The sequence below is a fragment of the Rana temporaria genome, chromosome 2 (assembly GCF_905171775.1).
Source record: "Rana temporaria chromosome 2, aRanTem1.1, whole genome shotgun sequence".
In the NCBI taxonomy this organism is placed as follows: Eukaryota; Metazoa; Chordata; class Amphibia; order Anura; family Ranidae; genus Rana; species Rana temporaria.
The window spans coordinates 292,814,666-292,839,290 of record NC_053490.1 but is presented as its reverse complement, the minus strand read 5'-3'; the positions used below and the strand labels follow the sequence as shown (position 1 = coordinate 292,839,290).

General features: G+C 40.8%; 1 protein-coding gene across 1 annotated transcript in view; it reads left to right on the top strand.

Moving 5' to 3' along the window:
• The window catches only part of GNL2 (G protein nucleolar 2), a 68,355-nt gene extending 44,336 nt beyond the window's left edge, over positions 1–24,019 (top strand). Inside the window, exons 9-16 of the mRNA XM_040337219.1 lie at positions 216–344; positions 1,194–1,298; positions 3,920–4,078; positions 4,560–4,667; positions 5,790–6,220; positions 10,365–10,444; positions 16,928–17,007; positions 23,848–24,019. Of these exons, the coding sequence (XP_040193153.1) occupies positions 216–344; positions 1,194–1,298; positions 3,920–4,078; positions 4,560–4,667; positions 5,790–6,220; positions 10,365–10,444; positions 16,928–17,007; positions 23,848–23,985 (1,230 nt within the window). The 3' untranslated portion in view covers positions 23,986–24,019. The remainder of the gene's footprint in view (positions 1–215; positions 345–1,193; positions 1,299–3,919; positions 4,079–4,559; positions 4,668–5,789; positions 6,221–10,364; positions 10,445–16,927; positions 17,008–23,847) is intronic.
• The last annotated feature ends 606 nt before the right edge of the window (positions 24,020–24,625 follow it).

The window sequence follows — 24,625 nt, the reverse complement described above, 5'->3', positions numbered from 1 at the left end:
TGCTTTTCATAGCTAATCTTTTTGTCAGTTCAAACTATTCATTATATTTTCAGTCAACAGTTGTGGTCTTCTCTTTTTAAATGGCCAGAATCTAGGCATGTTATGTAATGCGTTTTATGGTAAGCGCAGATCGCTAATTTCTGACTCTTTAGTTCATTGTAGTTTTGACCTGTATTAGGTTGTCTGATTTTTCATTTGTCCTGTCCTTGTCACAGCTGCACACGGACAAAAAGCAAATCAGCGTGGGATTCATTGGTTATCCAAATGTGGGAAAAAGCTCTGTGATCAACACACTACGGTCAAAGAAAGTCTGCAATGTGGCACCAATTGCTGGTGAAACAAAGGTAAGCAACTTCAGTACACCAAGCACATTTAAAAAAAAAAAAATGTCCTGCCAAATAGTGATTTGGGTGTGCCACGGAAATCCGTACTTCTGGCACACAATTAAGTTGCTGTTGAAATATCAAGGAGATTGTGGTACCTGTCTTTTTTTTTTTTTTTGTTATGTGATTTAACACTGAAAGTGAAATTTCAAGGCTTTAACTATCTACTCTTAAAATTGATTACCAGGTTTATCGGCGTATAACACGCACCTTAATTTTAAGATGTACGTTTTGGGGAAAAAAACTTAAATTTTAAATATTGAAACTTTGAAGCAAAATAAGGGTCAGTTCCCATCAATGCAGCCTGCTCAGTGCCCGTCTGTAGCCTCACCGTTGCCGGATTACACAGTGCTGGGATCTCATGTGTACTCGCAGTCACTCACAGTCCTGCCTCGGCTCCTATGATAGACAGAACACTGGTCCAGTGCCAGGACATGCAATGTCTATGCTAGGAGCTGTGCCAGGAGGCCATGATTTGCCCCTATTTTCAGGGGGAAAAAGTGCGGGTTATATGCCGATTTTTAAATACGGTATTTAAAAAAAGAAATCTAGTATATATTGACAATCGGCGCAATCAATTTATCTCAATGTATGTGAACCTAAAAACTATATAGCTCAGATAAGTAGCTCACAATTTCACAATTATGGTTGCAAGCTGAACACTTAGTGATCTCACAACACCAAACAATAATGTATACCTTCATCGTGCAGTACATCAAAGGAGAGAGAGCGCTATATAGATAGATGAGGAACATCTGCATGCCATGTATGAGCTTCATTTTTTGACGTGATGTGTTTTTGTTTTTTTAGGTTTGGCAGTATATCACCCTTATGCGTCGGATATTTCTAATTGATTGCCCTGGTGTAGTTTATCCATCTGGAGACTCCGAAACCGACATAGTGCTGAAAGGAGTGGTAAGTATAGCAATCATTATAAATTATATGTTTGTGTTTGCAAAAAACGCATATCATATTTTTTTTTTTTTTTTTTTTAATATTGTTAAATATATCTCCTTTTGCTTAAGGAGCACAACAATTTACAATTACATATTCGCCCTCTTTATCCTTCCCCTCCCTCCCTCTTATCTCACCTTAAACAATCTCTTGTACCTCCTAATTCTCTCTAATTTTCTTCTAAGATATCTTTTAAGTATCTTCCCTTAACTTTTCCGCGTAACTCCATGATTGCTTGAAAGTCCTCCAGTTATCCCATTTCGTGATTTGTAAGATGTTGTTACCCTCTATGCCCTCTTTCAGTTCTTCCATTTTATAAGTTTCTTCAACCGCATCTATCCACTCCCAAATTAAGGGGCACTCCACCTCTTGCCACCTCCTTGGGATAAAAAGCGTATCTAAATTTAAGTTTACTTTTTTTTTGTAAATGATCCTTTGTCCTGAGGTTTATGCGTGTTTGAGACTGTCACTTGTGGCACAATAATTAGAAGTAGTTTGGCATATGTATACAGGGACTAGGGTCGGTTCTGTTTCATCTCCCCCCCCCCCCTTAAGCCATTCCCACTGTTATGCCCAACCTGACCATTTGCAATGGAAAGCCACTACTGTTTACAATCCAGTAATACACAGCCTCACCCTGCTCTCTATTTTAAAGCACTTCCGAGTTTGTAGAGGCCAAATCTGCTGACAGCCTTAAAGCAGAATTAAACCCTCCTGTCCTTTACAGCCATGGAAGCTACTTCTGTTTCTATCAGCAACTGCCATGGTGAAGCACATGTGAAAAATTGTGACACCAGCCATTTGATAGTTTGACAGTTTGGTTGAGGACTCCATCAAATGTGGCAGTTGGCACTTCCGGGCATTCTGGAATTTTTACTTTTTTGAAACCGTTAAATTGATGGGTTTAGTTTTGTTCAGGGGCTCTGGGCTTCAACAAAATGGCAGTCTCCAACAAGAGGAAACATGAGCAATGCTGGAGGCAATTTACAGCACTCACTAATTTTGGTAGCATAATTATTAAAGAGAAAAAAAATATTACAAATTGAGAATGCTAGCAAAAATGTGTGTTGAACAAAAAAAGTTTTTAACAGAGCTGAATTAAAGGTGTCTAACCTCCTAGGACACTAGCACAAAACTGGTGTATGCTGGGTACAGGATAGAGCGTATGGGGTTTGGCTTACAACCTTTTCTGTTTCAGTGTCCCGATCTCCTGTAGGCAGCATTATAACCAACTGTTTCTGAATGTCTGTCAGCGGAAGATGGAGAAAAAGTGATGCTTAAGAAAAAAAATTACAGCATGGGAGCCAAAGAATCCCACTGCTGTGTCTGAGCCAATGAGGAGGGAGATGGCCAGGAGAGCAGTTGCTCTTGTGCACATTGTTGGATTGAGATGGGGCTCAGATAAGTTAATAGCAGGGGGGCTGGGGGAGCTGCAGACATAACATTTTTTACCTAATCAGTATTGAACCCAAAAGGAAACCTTTTATTATATTGCAGTCTACCAATTCTTAGATGTGATGGCTGCATTAAAGTGTTTGTAACCTTGCACTGCATGCCATCTGCCAGCCCCAGGGGGGAGGGCACGATTAGCCAGGTATTTCAGGTGATGCAGGGGGCCAAATGACCGCACAAGCAGTGTGCTGTATAACATGCTTTAAGGGAACAGAATTTTTTATTTAAATTTTTTGCTTTATTTCTCTTGCAGTTATAAGGATGAGGTTAACCATTTAATACTGGCAAGGGTGCTTTTAAAATGATCGGCTTTTATTTTATGTAAAACCTTTTATCCCCAAATGAACACAACTGTTTGCTGTAACTGACTATAAGGTATTAACTGGAGTTTGGCTTCAGTTTTTTTTATTGTATGTAAATCTGTTAGTACATCTAACACTCCCCTGCCCCCAGATTGATAGTGCTGCTGGCCAAATATGTCCCCCTGTGTTCCTACATCCAGAGTGGTGTCTAAGACGGGAGGTGTTACTGGCCATGTTATCAGAGGAAAATGGAGCGGGGGGAAAACCAAAAAATAAATTAATGCAGAGACTACGTCTAATGACTGGTAAGCTGCAATATGTTACATTTTTTAGTTTTGGGTTTAATACCACTTTAAAGAAAAAAGTGGGTCCTCTGGCAGCTCCTGAAAACAAAGTGGCTCCAGCTACTATAGTTTAGTTAAGTTCTCCAGGCACATTTTCAGAGATGCAGTGCCATGCCAATCCCAGGTTAAAAGGCACTTGCCCAGGACGTTAAAGTTAATCCCTGGATTTCTAGCAGAAATCTGCAGAGGGTGGAATCATATGCGGTGCCAATCTGCAGTATGTAGCATTTGTCAATGCTTGAAGAAAAATTACATTGCTTGACTGGACGCAAAACCGCTGAAAAAAAGTGTGTGTGTTGGTGCAGGGGTGGTTATAAGCAGGTATACAGAGGGGACTGTGGCGTTAAATACCGTACATATTGTGAAAGGATTTGCCAGAATATATGATTGCATTTCAGCTGTTACTCCTGTGTTGGTCAAGAACCTCTAATTAAATTATTTTGGGGAAATTAAGTTGTTTTTCTTTCTATTCTTCCCTACTTAGGTACAAGTGGAAAAGATTAAATGCCCAGAAGATCACATAGCTGCTGTTCTTGCGAGAGCCAAAACGGAATACATAAGCAAGGCCTACAAGATAGACTCCTGGGAAAATGATGAGGATTTCCTTGAGAAACTAGCTTATAAAACAGGAAAATTGTTGAAGGTTAGCATACTTCCTTTGTTAGAGGTTAAACAAAAATGTATGGTCTATCACTTGCTGGATATTGCCACCTTGTAATAATGCAGGAAAAACATCAAGGGTATTCTTGATATTTTTGTAAGCCCCTTACAATGACTTCTTATCTTGACATGTCATGGTAAATTAGGTTGTTGCATCACTGCGGAACTCGCATCAAACACTTGACACCTCTCATCTTCCTGCCTCCCCAGTGCAGTAAAAGGATGATGGCTTATGGCTGTTAAACTTTTGAGAAAGTCAAAATTTGTATATAAAGCGAAGGACGCCAGCTGCACCTCCTAGTTGTAGGGAATTGAGGCAGACACAAGATTGCTTATTTTCCCTGCTAGGCAGTGGTACCTGGTTTTCACCCTACATTAAAATACACTGTTTTTTCTAGTAGCATGTTGCAAATAAACCCCTTGAATATGTTTTATACACATGATATTTTGTCTACTTTTTGCAGGGTGGAGAACCAGACAGACAAACTGTGTCAAAGATGGTTCTTAATGACTGGCAGAGGGGAAGAATACCATTCTTTGTGAAACCACCAAATGCTGAACAGCCCCCTGAGGTAACATCTCTGATAAATGTTTTTTATTGTTGTAATAAAAATTAAAAATAAAATCTAGCCCACATGGCTGAAAATAACAAATGGTTTATTACTGTTTGTGTGCAGGAGCCTTTATGAAAACAAAATGCTGTAACACGCCTTTTATTCAGCAAAGCTCCTGCTCCCTTTTTGATTACAGTACTGTAAGAGCATGGCGTACTGCTAGCATACTGCCAAACATTGGAGTTTGATGCTAAGGCAACTTTATGAAAAACATAAGGGCACGCTCATACCAATGTACTGCAGTAACTTGCACATCACCATAGTACATGTTGGTGCATTTGGGGTGCCATTCGGAATAAACCGTGCATTGCTGCGCAATGGAGAAAATGGTGTATGTGTGACTTTTGGTTCATTGTGGTGCATTAGGCAGCCTATTTAAAGAAATTAGTCCTAGGGTTTTTTTTTTTTTTTTATTCCACATTTTTATAAACAATACACAAAGTACAAAGACAGTCGAGCAGGATTAATCACTCTTGCAGAAACATTTCGGTAACTAGAACAGTATAAACAGATGAGAAATGGAATAGTAAACATTTGGTTGCATCTAATCATGTCAAGCTATTCAAATATGTGAATATTCCATTCATGCATTACTCAAACCTCTTATTGCAGAGTCTCATTGGATGTAATGTCTGTTACTTTGTACTTAAACTTGAATTAACAGGTGAGCGTTTAACGCACCTGAGCATTGTGAATGGGCCATGAGAAAATTATTTTGTTGCTATGAACCACCCTGACTCGACTGCAAAAACGGAGAACATTTTGCCTTGTTTTAATCGGTTAATAGTTTTTATATAGTGCCAGCTTGCTGTAATTTATCATGTGGATAACGGTTTGGGGATAACCAGAGAAGCTGCATTACCAGAGCCACTTTATAGGTTAATTTTTTTTTAAATGGCTAACAGTTGGAATCTAGTTGCTCTGGGCAGCAATATTTACATTCATACCAAGTAAATATGGCAAGCAAGAGGTAAATTGACACTAGCTTAGGTTCTCAACATAACTGTGTGTGTATATATTCTCTATCTTGACATAACTGTATAACTATAGCTTAACTTCCACGTCTTTTCCATTTGCTAGGCTTTGCAAGCATCACAAACAATTGAGAATGTTGTAAATGATGAGAAATGTGAGGATGAAAGCTCCGTTTCAGATGCACAGGAAGCTGCACTTTCAGAAAAGCTAGAAATAAAGGAAATTATCTCACACGTGAGACAGAATTTTGGCAAGATCAATGTGGCACCTGAGTTTTCACAGGAAGACCTGGTGCCAATAGAAGTGGATGGCATGTCAGACATTTCAGACCTAGATTCTACAGGGCTGGAAGAACAATCGGAAGAAGAGGAAGATCAAGTTACTAACCCTGTACACACAGACAACAGTACAGAGCTTACTGATCAACAGGCTGAAAAGCAAAGTTCAAAAACACGGTTGAAAGAGTTGGATGACAGAATAGCAAAGTGTAAGAAATTCCTGGATAAAGCCAAAGCAAAACGCTTCTCTGCTTTAAGGTAACATAATCAGAAAAGAATGGTTTCAGTGGCTAGATGGATTTCTGTATACTATATTTTACATACCTGGTAAATGGGATTAACTTGTTCGCTACTAGAACCATTTTTCTATTTTTGCGCTTGCACATTCTATTGTTTGCACAGCCCCCAAACATATTTTCTGACAGAGTAAACTTTTCAGCAAAAATACACTTAAAGTGGAGTTCCACCCCAAAATTTTACTTTTTCCTTTAAGGGAAGGTGACCCCCCTGACATTCCACATTTGTGGGGGGGGGGGGCCCTCTTTTTAGAGGGTTTCAGCTCCCACTTCCTCCCTGGGCGCTGGAAGGAAGTTCTCCTCTTCCACCTCGCTCTCGGCAATCATCTGGGACACGTCGCAGGTCCCAGATGATTGCTCGGCCAGTCATGGTGCGTAGTGCGTGCTTGGCTCTGCAGCCACAGCTGGGCACCCACAGTGTCAATGCCGGCGCCGTGGAGAGGAGGGGGAGACGAGCAGGGCTTTGCCCCCCCCCCCCGCATCGCTGGACCCTGGGACAGGTAAGTGTCCGATTTTATTAAGTCAGCAGCTGCAGTTAATGTGTTTTTTTTTTTTTGTGTTAGTAGGAACACCGCTTTAAGTTTTAGGGCACACAAACACAATATAATTTTTTTTGGTAAGATATAAACGATGGTTTTGTGACTAGTGAATGGATAGACCTGTCAGGCCGCCCTTGAAACTTCGATACCCCAAATTTCTCTTAGATGGCACTTCAAATCTTACTGGTCGCTCCTCCCCCCCCCCCCCCCCCCCCATTAGCTTAACTGCCCTCCTTTGGACCCTCTTCATTTCAAGCTCTTCCTTTTTGAGCACAGGTGACCAAAACTGGATCTCATACACAAGATTAGGCTGAACCAGCATTTTGTAAAGTGGTAGAATTGGTTGTATTTCTGGAGCAAATACACTTTTTAATGCATGCTAAGATAATTATTCTGCGGTCTTTTCTTGCTTGCATTGCATGCTATCGCTGAGTTAGATCTACTAGGACCCCCAAAACTATTAACATTTGTTTTCTATCCAAGTATATACAATGTCATTAATGCCAAATGACCTTGGTACTGTCAAATGAAATCTAGACAGGCCTTCCTTTATCCAAATTACATAGATGGGAAGGAAATGTGTTACTGGTACGATTACCAGATAACAAAACCTAAAGAAAGCTAACACAGCCACTACATCTTGGGACTGGATTTTTGGTTTTAAATACAGTTTTAGACTTTTTTTCACACTAGCCGAGTCCAAAGTTGCACAATTTTCAGTGCAACTTTGCAGTCTGACATGGACACTCTGGCATTAAAGTAGTGTCAAAGTAGTGCAGGAACCTGAAGTTGCATTTACCAGTGTCAATTGGAATGTAATGGAGATACATGGCATTTCACATGTCCTGCGATTTTTGGGTCTCACAAGTAGGCTCCAAGTCCAACAAGTTTGAAAGGAGCCTTGGCGTGTCTAAATTTGTACTAATATATATTAGGCAATTTCCCATCTCTTCCCCTGCCTGTGACACCATTTTATCATTTAACTTTAGAAGTGTCTTAAGGAAGAACATTCTGTTGCCTGGGTACAAATCACTTTTTGTCATGTTCATCTGTTTTGTTCTGTAGAATTACTAACACAGCCACTACATTTGATTTTATTGACTGTTTTATATTATGGGGTAGAACATTGGGCTTTGGACTGGCACAGATGTTGGTGAAAATGGTTAGTTTTGATTCCTAGCATTCATAAGAAAAAGGGGGTAGACTATGTACATGATTTTAGAGGTATAAAAAATGGATTTAAAAACGCCAATTTTTTTATATTCTTATTCACTGCTTTTTTTCAGTTGAGGACTTGCCAGTTCTCAAATAAGTAACCTTTCTCTCGTTAGCACTTGTTGTGCAAGAGGCTATATCCAGAACCACATGTTGGGAAGCCTTGGGACAGGAGCCATTGGGTCTGCTTCAAGACATTGGTTAATGAAAAGTTGGCATTTTTTTTTTTTTTTTTTTTAAAGATATACTAAAAGGATACGTATAATTAGGACATTGGGGCTGGTTAAATAGTAATATGCACGGAACAATAAATGAGAAGAAAAACACTTTTTTTTTTTTTTTTACTCTCCTAAAGATTGAGCTTTCCACAGTTGTTTGATTCAATTTACTGTTCCTGGAAACCAGTCCTGCAGAATGAAACAGATGTTACTGTGACAGAAATGCCATTCTATTTTGGAGATTAGTATTTGTATTTTGCAACTATACATTATAATTTGAATCTACATTTATTCTTGAACAAATAGAATGATTAAAGTTTGTTTGCGAAACATGAACTGTTAGGACCGCAATACAAGTCTTGTATACAGTTGAGGGGGTTGTTCCCCCCCCCCCCCTACTCATATTACTCTAACAATACACCTGTAACCAGAAACATAAATTAACATGAGCTTATTAACTAATCCCTTAAAGCAGCTGATGTCTGCCACAGGTGCCATTCCACGAGTGCGCAAATTTAAAGCGTGACATATTGGGTATCTACTCTACGTAACCTCATCTTTCACATTATATAAAATTGGGCTAACCTTATCCAAAGCGCTTGAATGGTGCAAATATTAGAATAGCTCTTTGACAGGTGTGTGTGTGTATGTATGTATGTATATGTGTGTGTATATGTGTGTGTGTGTGTGTGTGTATGTGTGTATATATATATATATATATATATATATATATATATATATATATATATATTCGTATTTATTGGGGTATTGCGCGCTCCGGCGTATTGCGCGCACCCCTAATTTTGACCCCAAAATCCGTTAAAAAAAAAAAAAAAATTATATTCCGTTTTACTGCTTACAGTTTTGGTGTCTTGCCCGGCGGCCTCGTCCGATCCAGCATCCGTCTGCGGCCTCAGTGGTGTCCTCCCGGCTTCTCCCGCGCTGTCCTTATGTCGAATCCCCGCTTCCCGCGCTCAGTTTGAAGCCTCCGCCGACGTATACCGAGCGCAGTACACTCGGGTATATTCGGCCGAATGTACCCAAGTGTACTGCGCTCGGTATATGTCGGCGCAGGCATTCAAACACAGCGGTATCGGCGTATATCGCGCACCCACGTTTTTGCCCTGATTTTCAGGGCAAAAAAGTGCGTGATATACGCCGATAAATACGGTATATATATATATTTAGTGTGTGTGTGTGTGTGTGTGTGTGTGTGTGTGTATACTCCAATTATTTTATTTTTTGCTAGTAATGGCAGTGATCAGCATCTTCTAGTGGGACTGTGATAGTGCAGCAGAAAGTCTAACATTACCTGACAACGGGTGGGAGGTAGTCAAACTCGCTGACAACACCAGTGACACAAATACAGTGATACTATACTCTGTTGCTGTACTAATGACACTGGCTTGGAAGGGGTTACCATTTCAGGGTAATCAAGGTGTTAATGTGTGTAATATGTGCTGCTATTTACTAAAAAATCTGGTTGTTCCCTCTTGGTGCTTTGCAGTGAGAAGAAACAATTCTCTCTGTACAGAGCCCTTTGTGTTTGCCAACAGGGCTCTGAGCTGTGATTGGACACAGCTGATCAGCAGCTCTCAGTCATAAATCATTGGCTGAAACCTGCTGACAAAATCTTGCTGTGTCCAATTTTGGCAGGAGACAGTGCATGTAAATTGCGCTTGGCCTGTAAGTGGTTAATAACGGAGGTGTTGTGTTTTTTTTATCCCAGTAATAGGGTTTAGCTAGAAGAGCATACGAGTATCTATCAGTGTGCAAAGGGTTAACTAAGAATGGTAGTTTGTATGTGTGGTGAAATTTTTAACAGGAGCCTGTGCTTGCTGAGGTGCATATTTTCTGAAGATTGGCTGTGGTATGTGCCTAGGGACTTATTGTATGCTGTTGAAAGTTGTGGTTTCTGAATAAAGTGTGTTTCAAATATTGTTGGTATTGAGGAATTTGATAGGGTTGTTAAGTTTTTGGGAAAAACAATAAATGTTACCAAATAGTTTATATACTTGATTTCTTTCCCAACATGAAATTATAACATTGGTGCCAATTTACTACTAAATGCAATATTGATATGTGTTGTTATTATTTTTTTATTAAAAAAAAAAAAATCAAATGTTACTTTCAGAATTCCTAAAGATCTATGTGAGCACTTATTTGCAAAACCCAAAAAGGAGGATGAAGTTGAAGAACAGCGACAAAATGAAGGTAATTTTTACACTTAATTTAGTAATCTCCTCAGATTGCTTAGAGCTGCCACCCACATTTATCATGCTCTCTAACTATTAATGCCCATTAATTACCTGGCCTTTACACTTCACTGCTTAAAGTTAATTATTTTCTGAACTATTTCAGCCATGCAATTACCACCTGCCATTCATCCACCTAAAAACTGGCACAGCACATTTTTTTTGTATGTTACTGTATATTTTTCCTTTTTGGATGGGGAAAAAACAACTAACTCTGTACAACTTGCAGAAAACCTGTTGTCCTTGCATGCGTTTCAAACTTTCACATTCATTGCGTTGGGTGTCCCTAAAATAGGCTCCGCAAACCATCGCTATGATGAGTGACCTAAACAAAATGTAAGCTATGGACCAGAACCCGCTGGCACTGGTCACTAATTGAATAACTGGGGGCCGTAGGTTTGACTGCTCACTATAAGAAGTCAGAATCCAAGGCATAGACACCAGTAGGTGCTTGCTATACAGTGTGTTGCCAATTTTATATATTTATGCCTACAGATCAGGGCTTTTTTTCAGGGGGAACTTGGGGGAACTCAGTTCCACCACCTTTGGCTCAGACCCTTTGGTGTCTGCTCACCACAATCACTTGTAAACACAGAAGTCTGGTTTCTATGTTTACAAGTGACAGCTCTGCACTCTGTGTGTAACCCCCTGAACTCTGTATTCTGTATGTAATGCAATCCTGGTATTTAATGCCCCTTCAAGACCCTTCTACTGTTTGTAAAATCTGAACGAGGTCGTGGTAGAGTTCCTGTACCTATTTTCTGAGAAAAAAAGCTCTGCTACAGATGCATCCTAAAGTGTAACTAGAACTAGGGTCCCCATTGAAAGATTTCCCCTCTGTTCGTGTTCTGATGTCAACCCAAAATATTTACTTTCCCTTTCGATGATGATGCTAAAAAGAAGGCATAGAGAGAGTGGATCTCCCTAAAGGAGGCAGCAATACAAAATGACAGGTGTTCTAATCCCTCTTCACCCTATCCAAAACTAAAAAAAGATTTGCCTTTAGTCACACTTTAATGTTTTAATTGTTTCAAACTAATTTTAACAGTTGTGCATAATTTTAACACATTAAGGCTACTTTATAATCCAAAGAGAGTCCACTTGACTTCATTGTCAACACACTTTATTTCTAAATCAAGATCCCCATGCTTGCACAGTTGCAGAACAGTAATGGCAATCTATTACATTTCTCTGGCCAGAGCTTTAATCTTGATCTTTGCTATCCATTTTGGTGTTGCTGGAAACTTCAGAATCTCTAACTATAGGATGCTCACAAGGGATGCACCAGGGACCCAGATATATGCTGTATACTGTTGCTTTGAAACTGACTCTGGTATTTATACAGATCTGCCTTGTGATTATTTTCAGCTTGCACATCAATGAAGATTTTAAAGATGTTGCTGTTAATTTTTTTCTTAATCGTACAGTACAAGGGCACAAGATAGCAAATCGTAGACCATGCATTTATGCCACTTACTTCAGATGATTCAACACTGACAAAAGCATTTCTAACGATATCCCCACTGCAGCCTCTCATAACAATGTCCACTCAGTGGGACTCCATTTTTTATTTTTTTGCTAGTGTCGTTTAGTCGATATTTTATTCTCTAACATTTTTTTATTTTTTCTTCACCATTTTAACTGATACTTCAATCGCAATCCAACTACTGATTGCTTCAAGGCTCATTAGCAGTTTTCCGATTGGTTACCCTCAATGTACAGTACAGACCAAAAGTTTGGACACACCTTCTCATTCAAAGAGTTTTTTTCTTTATTTTCATGACTATGAAAATTGTAGGTTCACACTGAAGGCATCAAAACTATGAATTAACACATGTGGAATTATACATAACAAAAAAGTGTAACAACTGAAAATATATTTCATATTCTAGGTTCTTCAAAGTAGCCACCTTTTTGCTTTGATTACTGATTGGCACACTCTTGGCATTCTCTTGATGAGCTTCAAGATGTAGCACCCCATCACTCTCCTTCTTGGTCAAATAGCCCTTACACAGCCTGGAGGTGTGTTTGGGGTCATTGTCCTGAAAAATAAATGATGGTCCAACTAAACGCAAACCGGATGGAATAGCATGCCACTGCAAGATGCTGTGGTAGTCATGCTGGTTCAGTATGCCTTTAATTTTGAATAAATCCTCAACAGTGTCACCAGCAAAGCACCCCCACACCATCACACCTCCTCCTCCATGCTTCACGGTGGTAACCAGGCATGTAGAGTCCATCTGTTCACCTTTTCTGCGTCGCACAAAGACACAAGGGTTGGAACCAAAGATCTCAAGTTTGGACTCATCAGACCAAAGCACAGATTTCCACTGGTCTAATGTCCATTCATTGTGTTCTTTAGCCCAAACAAGTCTCTTCTGCTTGTTGCCTTTCTTTAGCAGTGGTTTCCTAGCAGATATTCTACCATGAAGGCCTGATTCACACAGTCTCCTCTTAACAGTTCTAGAGATGTGTCTTCTGCAAAAGGTGGCTACTTTGAAGAACCTAGAATATGAAATATATTTTCAGTTGTTTCACACTTTTTTGTTCTGTATAATTCCACGTGTGTTAATTCATAGTGTTGATGCCTTCAGTGTGAATCTACAATTTTCATAGTCATGAAAATAAAGAAAAGTCTTTGAATGAGAGGGTGTGTCCAAACTTTTGGTCTGTACTGTATATCTTGGGAACCGGACCCCAAAACCATGGGGCTGTACTGTAATGTTTGCTTCAGGCACTGGATCCTTGGCATATGGTGCAATGAGTGTACAACCCCAATTCCAAAAGCTTAGGGATGCTGTGTAAAATCTACATAAAAGCAGAATACAATGATTTGTAAATCTCATAAACCCATATTTTATTCGCAGTAGACAATATAGTGAATGTTTAAACTGAGAAATTGTACCATTTTAAGAAAAAAATGTAAGATCATTTTGACATTAATGACCGCAACAAGTCTCAAAGTTGGGACAGGGCCATGTTTCTTTTAATAACGCTTTAAACATATAGGAACTGAGGAGACCCGTTTTTTGTAGTTTTGGGAGAGTAAATTATCTTGTCTAATATATAGGATTCTAACTGCTCAACAGTTCTGGGTCGTCTTTGTTGTATTTTTTATTTCAAGGTGTGCCAAATATTTTCAGTTGGTGAAAGGTCTGGACTACAGGCAGGCCAGTTGAGTACCCAGACTTTTCTACTACAAAACCTTGTGGTTGTCATAGATGCAGTATGCGAATATCAAACTTGCCTTGTTGGTGTGTGTGTTTTTTTTTTTTTATAAATAAAGAGGATGTCAGCTGAAATAAAAAAAATTAAAGTCAGCAGCTACAAATTCTGCAGCTGCTGACTTTTAATATCGGCACACTTGCCTGTCCTGGAGTCCAGCGCCGTCCGCAGCAGAGGACAAGCGATCGCTCGTCACTCTGCTGCCCCCCCGCCATCTTCGGTGAGGGAGCCAGGAAGTGAAGCGCTCCGGCTTCACTGCCCGGTTCCCTGCGGCGCATGCGCGAGTTGCGCTGCGCCTGCTGATTGGCTCCCGCTGTGCTCTGGGAGCTGAGTGTTCCCAGAGCACAACGGGGGGGGGGGACGGGAGGTGACGTCCTGCCAGCAGTCTTCCCGCAGACTGTGGCCGGAAGTGGGTGCAAATACCTGTCTTTAGACAGGTATCTGCACCCCCCCTCCCCCCCTGAAAGGTGTCAAATGTGACACCGGAGGGCGGGAGGGTTCCGATCAGTGGGAGTTCCACTTTAGGGTGGAGCTCCGCTTTAAAATGGCAAATTTTATCAGTTTAAAGATTTGATGTTTTCTATTGTGAATAAAATATGGATTTATGAGAATTGCAAATTATTGTATTTTGATTTTCTGTAGATTTTACACAGTCCCAACTTTTTGGGAATTGGGGTTGTAGTTAGTTGCAGGGTGCTATACATAGTTCATTCCTATCGCACCCAGACACTGAAAACCCCTTGGCTTGGGGGGGGGGGGGTATGCTTGCTGTGACAGGTGAAGTTTGGTCCCATACAGTATCTGCAGTGTGGATAAAGAGGGCTTCCCTGTTTTTACATGTAGGGGTTCCCTTTCTGGACAAGAAGATGTGGAATAAGAATTCCTTATCCATTTGTGAGTACCCCAAAAGGCATCCCCCTCATTTAACAATGGCAGACAAGGTGCAGAGGAGCTGATATAAAAAAAAGCCTAATGCTGCGGAAAATTAGCAAAATGCTCAGGGCAATAGTTGTTGCCCTGTATTGGAGTAAGGTCCTATACTGACAGATTTCTTCCACTAATTCTAGCTGCCTCTTGGCACGCAACAGGTGGCCTATGGGAGAAAAGCGGGTTTCGCTGCAACTATGTCTGACTTCTCTCTACCCTGCTAGAATTGTTTGTCTCCCTTTTATGGAGCAAGCTAAGGCTTCACACCATATGCTTTCTACTGCAAGCTTACTTTTTGATGCAGCGCTAATAAAATTTATTAAAACTGTAACTTGGTGATAAAATGCTCACATACAACATGTGAATAACATGCATATCATGATGTAAACAGAGAAAACGTCCTGAATGGTGACACCTCACATCTGTACGTGTTGCGCTCTGAGCTTCTTCAGCAAGTGTCACTTATTTATTTATTAAAATGCTTATTGGGAGCGCAGTCATTACCAGAAGGCCTCGATGCGGCCTCGACTTGCTGAAGAAGCTCAGATGCATGTTATAAAATAAATGTTATTAGCAGAGAGCACTATGGTTTGTCTTTGTTTTTATATGGCCACACATGACTGAGGGGTCTACATAGTGAGAATCCGAGAAGAGGTCTGTCTTGTCCAGGAACACCAGGAGGAGGAGGAGTTTTCCCAAGGCATCCTAAGGGATATAACCAGTGTGTTTGACTCTGTACTGGGGGTCACCTTTTGGAAGTGAGCAGGCATTCTAGCTAGAGGTGGTGGTCGCTTAAGTAACTGGACTTTTATGAACTGTCACTGAAAGTTTCACAACGGTGGAATTTTGTTTATATTTGGACCTGTTTTATGGTTGTGCTACACTGTTTTGTTTGCTATAGTGAGAGTCACATGTGGATATACTCTAAGTCAGGGCTCGACAAACCCGGGTGCCAGGTCGCAAATGGCAACTAGAACAAGCGACCTGGCGCGGCACAGCTCGTGTAACCTGTCTCTGTGGGCGCGGCCTTCTGCAGGCCTATGCTGGTTTCTGGAATCTGGCGCCCTCTTGTGGTGGCTGTTGGTATTACAAGACAACCAGCAATGCTAATGGAGCTTCCCTGCCTGTTTGCATTGTCCAACTATCTCCTCTTAGAACCCCCAAACATTATTATATATTTTTTATTCTAACACCCTAGAGAATAAAATGTCAGTCGTTGCAATACTTTGTCACACCGTATTTGCGCAGCTGTCTTACAAGCGCAATTTTTTGGGGGAAAAAATACACTTCTTTTTTTTTATTATTCTACAGGTTGCATGTTTTGCGTTGGAGGTCTAGGGCTAGAATTATTGCTCTCGCTCTACCAATCACGGCGATACCTCCCAAGTGTGGTTTGAACACCGCTTTCATATGCGGACGCTACTCACGTATGAGTTCGCTTCTGCACGCAAGCTCGGCGGGACAGGGCACGTTCCTGGCTCCTAACTTTTTTAGCTGGCTCCTAGATTCCAAGCAAATTTGTCAAGCCCTGCTGCCTGGGCATAATCAGAGTGGTTAGGGTCTACCTGTCTGCAACATCTTCCCTCAGAAAAACTTTATCCCTGTTGTGCAACTTAAAGGCCCCAAGAAGGGTCATCCTTCATACACTTCCACCACTGCTAGGTGGTTCAGGTTGCTAATTTCTAAGGCTAACACCCTCAAGGAAAGGGTTCCTCCTTTCCCTTTTAGGACCCCCGCTATGCAATTCTATAGGCCTTTCTAGTTTTTTGCATCAAACACCAATTTGCAATGCTGCCACCTAGTCTTCTCTTCATGCTTTTTTTTGTTTAGGGTCCCTTGACCCTTCCTTATGTGGGCCTGTTTGCTATGTTGTCCACCCATCAGTTTAATATTGTGGACATTCGTCTGTCTAACTTTATGTCCTGTCTTCTACTGTACATTTAAAATTTGAATGTAAATTCTATATTTTGGAGTACAGGGCAAAGGTCCCTCCCCCTCTGTCATCATCTGCTTCTTCTTTATTGCTTGCTACATAACTGAAGTCACACAGAGTTGATGGGGTTATGAGATCCACTGGGGGGGTGTAGCCAAGGAAAGCTTTTGTCCGTGACCAATCACCTGAAGAGAACAGCATAAAACCCTCTGTCTGACTTGCTAGTCCTGTACTGTACTTTTTTTCTTGCTGGTAATATTTGTTATTCTGTGAGGGATAGCAAAGGATCCTAAATTATTTGTCACACTACTCGGTAGCAGAGCATAAAGCTTTACACTAATAAACTATTTTTCACAGGGAAGAATAAAGCGGGTAAGAAAAGGAAACGATTTGAAGAGGAGGATGAAAAGCCACAGAAAAAACTAACATCAAAAGAGGTATGTATATGCTTGGTCAGTAGAAATATTGGGTATGCATTGAATTGGTTTTGTAGATTAAACCCATTTCAGTGTAAAAAAAAAAAAAAAATCCTTTTTGTTTCTGTATTTTTTTTTATTTTTTATAGAGACTAACAATATATGTGCTGTAAACAATCTAACCTTTTTGAACTTTGTTGCCACTTGCCACCATAGGTCTTCTACTATTTTCATTTGTGCTTACTCCTGGTTTGATGAAGTTAGATCTTGGATGGTAGTTGCAGTGCCTTGAAAAAGTATTCATACCCCTTGACATTTTGCACAATTTGTCATGTTGCAACCAAAAACGTAAGGGTACTTTATTGGGGTTTCTTGTGATAGACCAACACAAAGTGGCAGTGGAAAGAATGATAAATGGTTTTCAAAAAATGTTCTTACAAATGTGAAAAGTGTAGCGTGCATTTGTATTCATTTAATACTTTGTAGAACCACCTTTCTCTGCAATTACAGCTGCAAGTCTTTTTGGGTTTTCTTCCAAGATTGCCCTGTGTTTGGCTCCATCCATCTTCCCATCAACTCTGACCAACTTCCCTGTCCCTGCTTAAGAAAAGCATCCCCACAACGTGATGCTGCCACCACCATGTTTCAGGGATGGTGTGTCCAGGGTGATGTGCAGTGTTCGTTTTCCACCACCTGTTTGCATTCTTCTTGCCTCTTTCATAAAGGCCAGATTTGTGTAGTGCACGACTAATAGTTGTGTGGACAGATTCTCCCACCTGAGCTGTGGATCTCTGCAGCTCCTCCAGTTACTACTAGATTTTAGTTAGGGCTATCAGAGTAAAGGATGCTGAATACAAATGTACGCCACACTTTTCACATATTTGTAAATGTTGAAAACCATTTATGTTCCACTACACAATATATGTGCCACTTTGTGTTGGTCTATCACATAAAATCCCAATAAAAGACATTTATGTTTTTGGTTGGAACATGACAAAAAATGGAAAATTTCAAGGGGCATGAATACGTTTTCAAGGCACTGGATAAAGAGACACTTGTGTAAGCGCAGATTGAGTCTCTGTATTGACCTCCTTTTGCATACCTGTGTATTTTTTAGTCCATGCATAATTTAAAATCTAGCAAAAGATGAGGGTGGGGGGTCCTTTTGAACAGTGTTTTCTCTTTCAAACAGTGGTGCTCACTTTTTCTGTGGAAGTTTTCATTGTTGATGGCATTTTAATGAGTTTTAAGAACGTGGTGAGCGTCTGTTTAACCACTTACTGTCCGGCCTATAGCAAAATGATGGCCGGGCGATTGTTGCATTATGCTGACTGGACGTCCTACGATGTCCAGCAGGATAACAGCCGTCGCGCGCCTGTGGGGTGCGCATCGCGACGATCAATGGTGTGTCGGTCTAACACACCGCTATACTGATCTCGGTAAAGAACCTCGGGCTCTTTACCACCTGATTAGCCATGTATAATCATGGCTGATCACGATGTAAGCAGGAAGAGCCATTGATCGGCTTTTCCTCACTCACGTTTGACATCCACATATAAAAAAATATGCCCAATACATGCCAATCAGTGCCCACAAATGGCAATATTAATCAGTCAAGGTCAAGTGATCCCCAGCAATGCCGCCTTATCAGTCCCCATCATTGAAGAAAACGTATTTAGCCTTTATTTGTTGCGCAAAAAATAAAAATCACAGAGGTGATCAAATACCACCAAAAGACAGCTCTATTTGTAAGAACAATTTAAAAAAAAAAAGTGTTTGGCTACAATGTAGCATGACCACGCAAATGTCATTCAAATTGCAACAACTGAAAATTGGCTTGGGCAGGAAGGTGTGTAAGTTCATGGTATTGAAGTGGTTAAAGTGTAATTGCACACAGTTTTGGACAGAGTAGAGAGGCATTGAACGCCTGTCTGTTTTTTTGCTGTCAGTATCCCATATTCACCTTCTTTGTTCTTTCTTTTCCGTTTTCTTTGAAAGTAAATCAAATATTTTGGGTTGCGATCAGAACAGTAATAGAGAGGGCATCTGGGAACTCTAGGTCTGGTGACACACTGGGATTTCCTCTGACTTGCTGTTTTGGTGATGGGACAGGAAGTGAAGAGAAATCCTCCAATGGAACACAGATGGCAAAATTAGAATGTACTGAGGTTATAATTCTCACCTACTCTATCTTAAGGGGGGGGGGGGGGGGGTTTGCTCTTAAACCACTTCAGCCCCAGAAAAATGTAACCACTTGTCCCCCAAACATTATTTATTTATGTTTTTATATATATATATATATATATATATATATATATACATACATACATACATACATACATACATACATACATACATACATACATACATTTTTTTTTTTTTTTCTCAGTTTCATGAATTAAAAAATGACAAAACAGTAAAGTTAGCCCAATTTTTTTGTATAATGTGAAAGATGTTACGCCGAGTGAATGGACACCTAACCTGTCACGCACACTCATGGAATGGCGTCAAACTTCGATAGGTGATGCTTTGAAAATAAATCACGTGGGGTTTGAACGGCGTTTACATATGTGGGCGGAACTTACATGCGTGTTCGCTTCTGAGCACGAGCTACCGGGGCGTTTAAAAATAAAGAAAATAATTTTTATTTTTACACTTTTTTTTTTATTTATTTTTTTATCACTTTTATTCCTATTACAAAGAATGTAAACATCCCTTGTAATAGGAATCACTGTGACAGGTCCTCTTTATGGAGAGATGTGGGGTCAATAAGACCCGACACCGGTCAATAAGACCCCACATCTCTCCTCTAGGCTTGAAAGCATTAGCTTGTGAAAAAATTCACCAAACTCATGCCGGCAACCGCGATTATGGCTTTACTTCCGGGTACCTGGGCGTGACGTCTCAACATCGCGCCCGGGCCTCTGTCAGTCATAGAGATCTGGTCACCAGTCATCTCTATCGTCATGAGCTGGCGCCAGGCAATTCGTTCTCCGGGCACAGGAGAGCCCGGAGAAGCACCGGATGGCTGCCAGAGGGGCGGATGTCCCTATAAGAACAATCAAGACTATAAGAACGATCAAGCAGCGGGACTGCCGCTATGATCATTCTTATCATGCACAGAATCGCCGGCAGAAGACGGTGATATCGGAATGATGCCTGTAGCTGCAGGCATCATTCAGATATCCCTGCACAAAGTCGAAGACGTCGTATGACGTCCTTGTGGGATAAGTGGTTAATGACACGCTATTTTTTGTAAAGCGACGTTGTACAAAGTTAATGTCCTGTTTTTCCCACAAATAGAGCTTTCTTTTGGCAGTAGTTGATTACCTCTGTTTTTATTTTTTGCGCTATAAAGAAAAGACCGCACATTTTGATTTTTTTTATATATAAATTATTTTTATTTTTTTTATTTTTTTTACTTTGTTATAATACATATCCAAATATATATTATAATTTATAAAAATGCCATAAAGCTATCCCCTATTTTGTAGGCGCTATAACTTTTGCGCAAACCAATCAATATACGCTTATTGGGATATTTATTTCTTTTTTTTTTTTTTACCAAAAATATGTAGAATACATATTGGCCTAAACTGATGAATATAATATATATAATCTATCTATCTCTCGGTGATGTTTATATTTAGTCTTCCAGTCAGATAGTCTGGGGGGAGTCTGCCTCATCCAAAGTTTAGCGATTGTTTTTCGGGCAGAAAATAGTCTCATGCATAAAGGTTTTGATATATTTGTCAGCGTCTGGGGAAAAATACCCAATAGGCACGGTTTGGGGTCTAGAGTTAGCGGAGACCCCATGTTGTCATGAAGGAAAGCACCACCTGTTTCCAGAATCCCTGGAAGCCTTACTGTGTTCTTAAAGGGGTTGTAAACCCTCAAGGTTTCATGCATTCTATACATGAAGGAGAAAAACCTCCTGTGATGCAGGAGCCCCCCTTTTTAATTACCTGAACTCAGTCATTCCGGCAACGGGGACGCGCACACTAGATTCAGATGGGGTCTGAGGTCTGGATTGGGTATGTTGATAGCAGTGCAGCCATTGGCTCCCGCTGCTGTCAATTGGATCCAATTACGTGGGAGCCAGGGGGTGGAGCCGAGTCCTGCTGTCTGTGTCGATAGCAGGACACGGAGCGTTCCTGCACGTGTGCCCCGAGGGAGAGCGGCTGAGGGACTACAGAAGAGGATTGGGGCTACTCTGTGCAAAACCAACTGCACAGAGGAGGAAAGTATAATGTATGTTTTTTAAAAACAAGACTTTAGATCTCCTTTTTAAAGGTATTCCCATTTTGGAAAACATAACCAACCTTTTATTGAGGGAGTGATCTGTGCGGTTTTCTGGTGGACAATGTAGCCTTGACTGTCCAAACCCTGCAGAGGTTTAGCTGAATCCTGAACTTTCAGAAATTGGTGCTGGAACCAGTTCATTGTTTTGGAGTATGTGGCTCTAGTCCTGGACAAGAGAAATGTTGAACTCTCCGCTCCTAATTCAGTAATTACACACCTCTTTGCTTTTGCATTAGATTCCTGAGGTTGATGGTAGTAATATTGTAGGCAGTTCCACTCCAGACCCCTAGAATGGTGTGTTATATCATCATGGGAGAAGTCTCTTGGCAGGCTGATTTACCTGACACTACCATGGTGTCCCTGGCTTGCTTGGTGGTTTAGAAACCCAGCTTTGGAGTTGAAGTCTTTCCTTTTCATATTTTGGAAGATCCTCAGACGGTCGCCAGTCTGGCTGGGGAGGAATCCTGGGCACTTTGTCGGTGCAGAGGATTTGAATGAACATTTTGGAGCTTCAGGCTATTTGGCTATCCCTACAGACATGAAATGTCAAGCGGCCTTCTTTAGCCTGCAGCACCTGGCCCCCAGAGGGGTGATCCTTTCACCCAGAGGTGTTCCAGGACCTGCCATTGGTGAGGGACACTGGATGTGGACCTCCAGGTTCAACAGCTGGGACAGGCAGATTCTTCTTCATATACAGGGATCTTCTAGTTGAAGCAGTGGGTGCTCTGTGGGACTGCTATTCTGATCTAGGCTTTTGCTCCACTGGAACTCCTTCCTTGTCTTGGCAGGATAGAGGTGGAGAGCACTCCCTTGATTTTTATAGCTCCTGAGGCAGAAGTCCTACTATGATCTGATAAGATTCCTGGTGACTGTTCTGTGGGCTCTTTGAAGCATCCGGATCTTCTGTCTTCTAATACGATCTATCTTGCTTCACGTTCACTGACTTTAATAACACCGCTCTTGAAGCCCAGTTTCTGAGACAAACCTCTCTCTAAATTTGGTTATTCCCACTCTGCTAAAATGTAGGCAGTCTACTCCTTGCATTGAACATGGAAAGCATACTTTGCTTGGTGTGAGGCTTTTATGTGCACTGTGCGTTGACATCCCCCCCTGCTTTGTTTATAAAGACTGACTCTTGTCGTAATATTGGATGGTACCCGTAAAGGTGAGCCAGCTTCTTATTCCACCATTTCTCAGTGGCTCAGACAGATTACTATCCTAGCTTTTGGTCTTTTAAAAAAGTTTTCCCCATCAAGGCACAAACTACTAATTCTGTGATTGCCACTTGGGCTCTTCAGTACAGAGGAATCTGCTTTCAAGTTTTGCAAGGCTGCTTCCTGGTCTTCTGTTTTACGGTTTCCAAGGTGGATGTTCAGGCCTGAACTTCTGCAAGTTTTGGACATGAGATCATTCTGGTGGCTTATTAAACTGCAGACAGTTTTGTTTTTGGGACTATTGCCCACCAGTCAGTTGAGCCTGACAGTTAATGACTTCCTGTGTTCCTCAATAGACGAGAAAGAAAAGAAAATTGGATTTGTATACTCTGCATAAAATACTTTTCTTGGATTCCAGTGAGGGACACAGATCCCACCCCTCTGTTATGTTCAAGTTCTTAATACTGCTTTGCTGCAAACTGTAACATACTGGGAGGTGTTATCTGGGCCTGTATTTTTTATTTTATTTTTGTTTGCCAGTCAGTGTCCAGTGCTGTAATTCTGTAGGTGGCAGTATAACGTGGCAGGTAATGATTTCCTTTGTCCCTCAATTTACTTAAAGGAAAGTATTAAACGGTTGGTACCAAAATCCTGTATTTCAGGTGTGGCCATCTGATGTTACTTTAAGTGCACTTTTCACTGTTAATTATGGATTTCTACTTGTCCCAAAAGAGCAGTTTTAATGTGTTACTTTTTCTGAGGGTTGGGCCCATTTTAAGTATATTGGCTCTGTTTCCATCCTGCTTTGCCTTGGGTGACTTCACAACAAGGCAGAATGTAAACCAAATCAGACAGTATGCCAGTAGTGGACCTTCACCCTACCACATCACTCTCATCCTCAACACCCCCCTCCCCCCCAACCACAGTGGGGTTTATATATTGGTTGGTTCCCCATTCACTAAGAAGGAGGGCATGGGCCTAGCGGCACCTGAAGGGCTAGCAGCTGTCACAGGCAACATGTTGTCTCTGGACCGTGCAGCGGCTGCAGAGAGGATACCAGCAGCTCAATGCTGGATCCACTGGCTAGGTGATTATGCTTACTGTGCAGAAGGCAGCAAAGGGTAAGCAGGAACAATATATTGGGGGGGGGGGGGGTGGAGGCGGCATCTGAAGTTCCTCTTTAATGATTTGCTATAATACTCTAAAACTGGACTCTTTGGCAAAAGAAGACAACCCCTATATGCTGCAAGTTAGGAGGCATCATTCAGTGCTTCAATCTACTTACCAAGCGCAAATGAACAAAAAAAAATGCATGAATTTTTGTGACTTATGATGGTTTATGAAGCCTCAAGGTATTTTATGCTTTTTGTTATGCTGATTTTATTTTATTTATTTTTTCAAATAGAGGAGGCGGCTAGATCGGCAACAACATTCAAAAAAAGTGGGGGTACGGTACTACGACACTCACAATGTCAAAAACAAAAATCGCGACAAGAAGACGGATCCCCAATCCCAAAAGAAGAAATCAAAGCAGAAACATTGATTTTGTGTTTCATTAAATGCTCTAGTTTTACAAACTGTGGTTTTATTTTTTTCTTTACTTTGAAAATGATATGCAAAAATATCTCAACAAACTGGTTCTGATAAAGGAGAAAATATTTTCTAGATCTCCTAGTGCACAAACTTGCTGATCCTGAAAGAACACCATCATATCTTTTGTGTGGTATGGTATGGTTTTGGTTTTTGATGTCTAAAATTTCACATCTCAGCCTTTATCAACAATTACTACTAAAAAAAAAATATTATTTGCTCAGAAAGCAGTGTGGAATGCATTGTGGCTTACCATGAATATGTTGGTGTGAAGAAAAATGGCAAAACTGTAGAACACTGGTCGTGAAAGGGGTTACTAACAAGAAATTTGTAAGAAAACAAATCCTCCAGAATTGAAAGAAGGCAAAGGGCACCAACAAAATAGTATTCTAATGGCTTCAGTACTTTTCCAGTGACTGAAGGCAAGCAAAAAAGCAAGTATGTGATTTAGTTTTAACTTAATTGTTTTTACTGATCTACATGGCTTGTATTGGGTCTGATTATCATGGCGCCCCTGGGCTGTGCCTGGTGGAGCCTTGCATTAAGATAGCCCTGCAGAGACCACACATTGATTAAATACTGAGGATTATTGT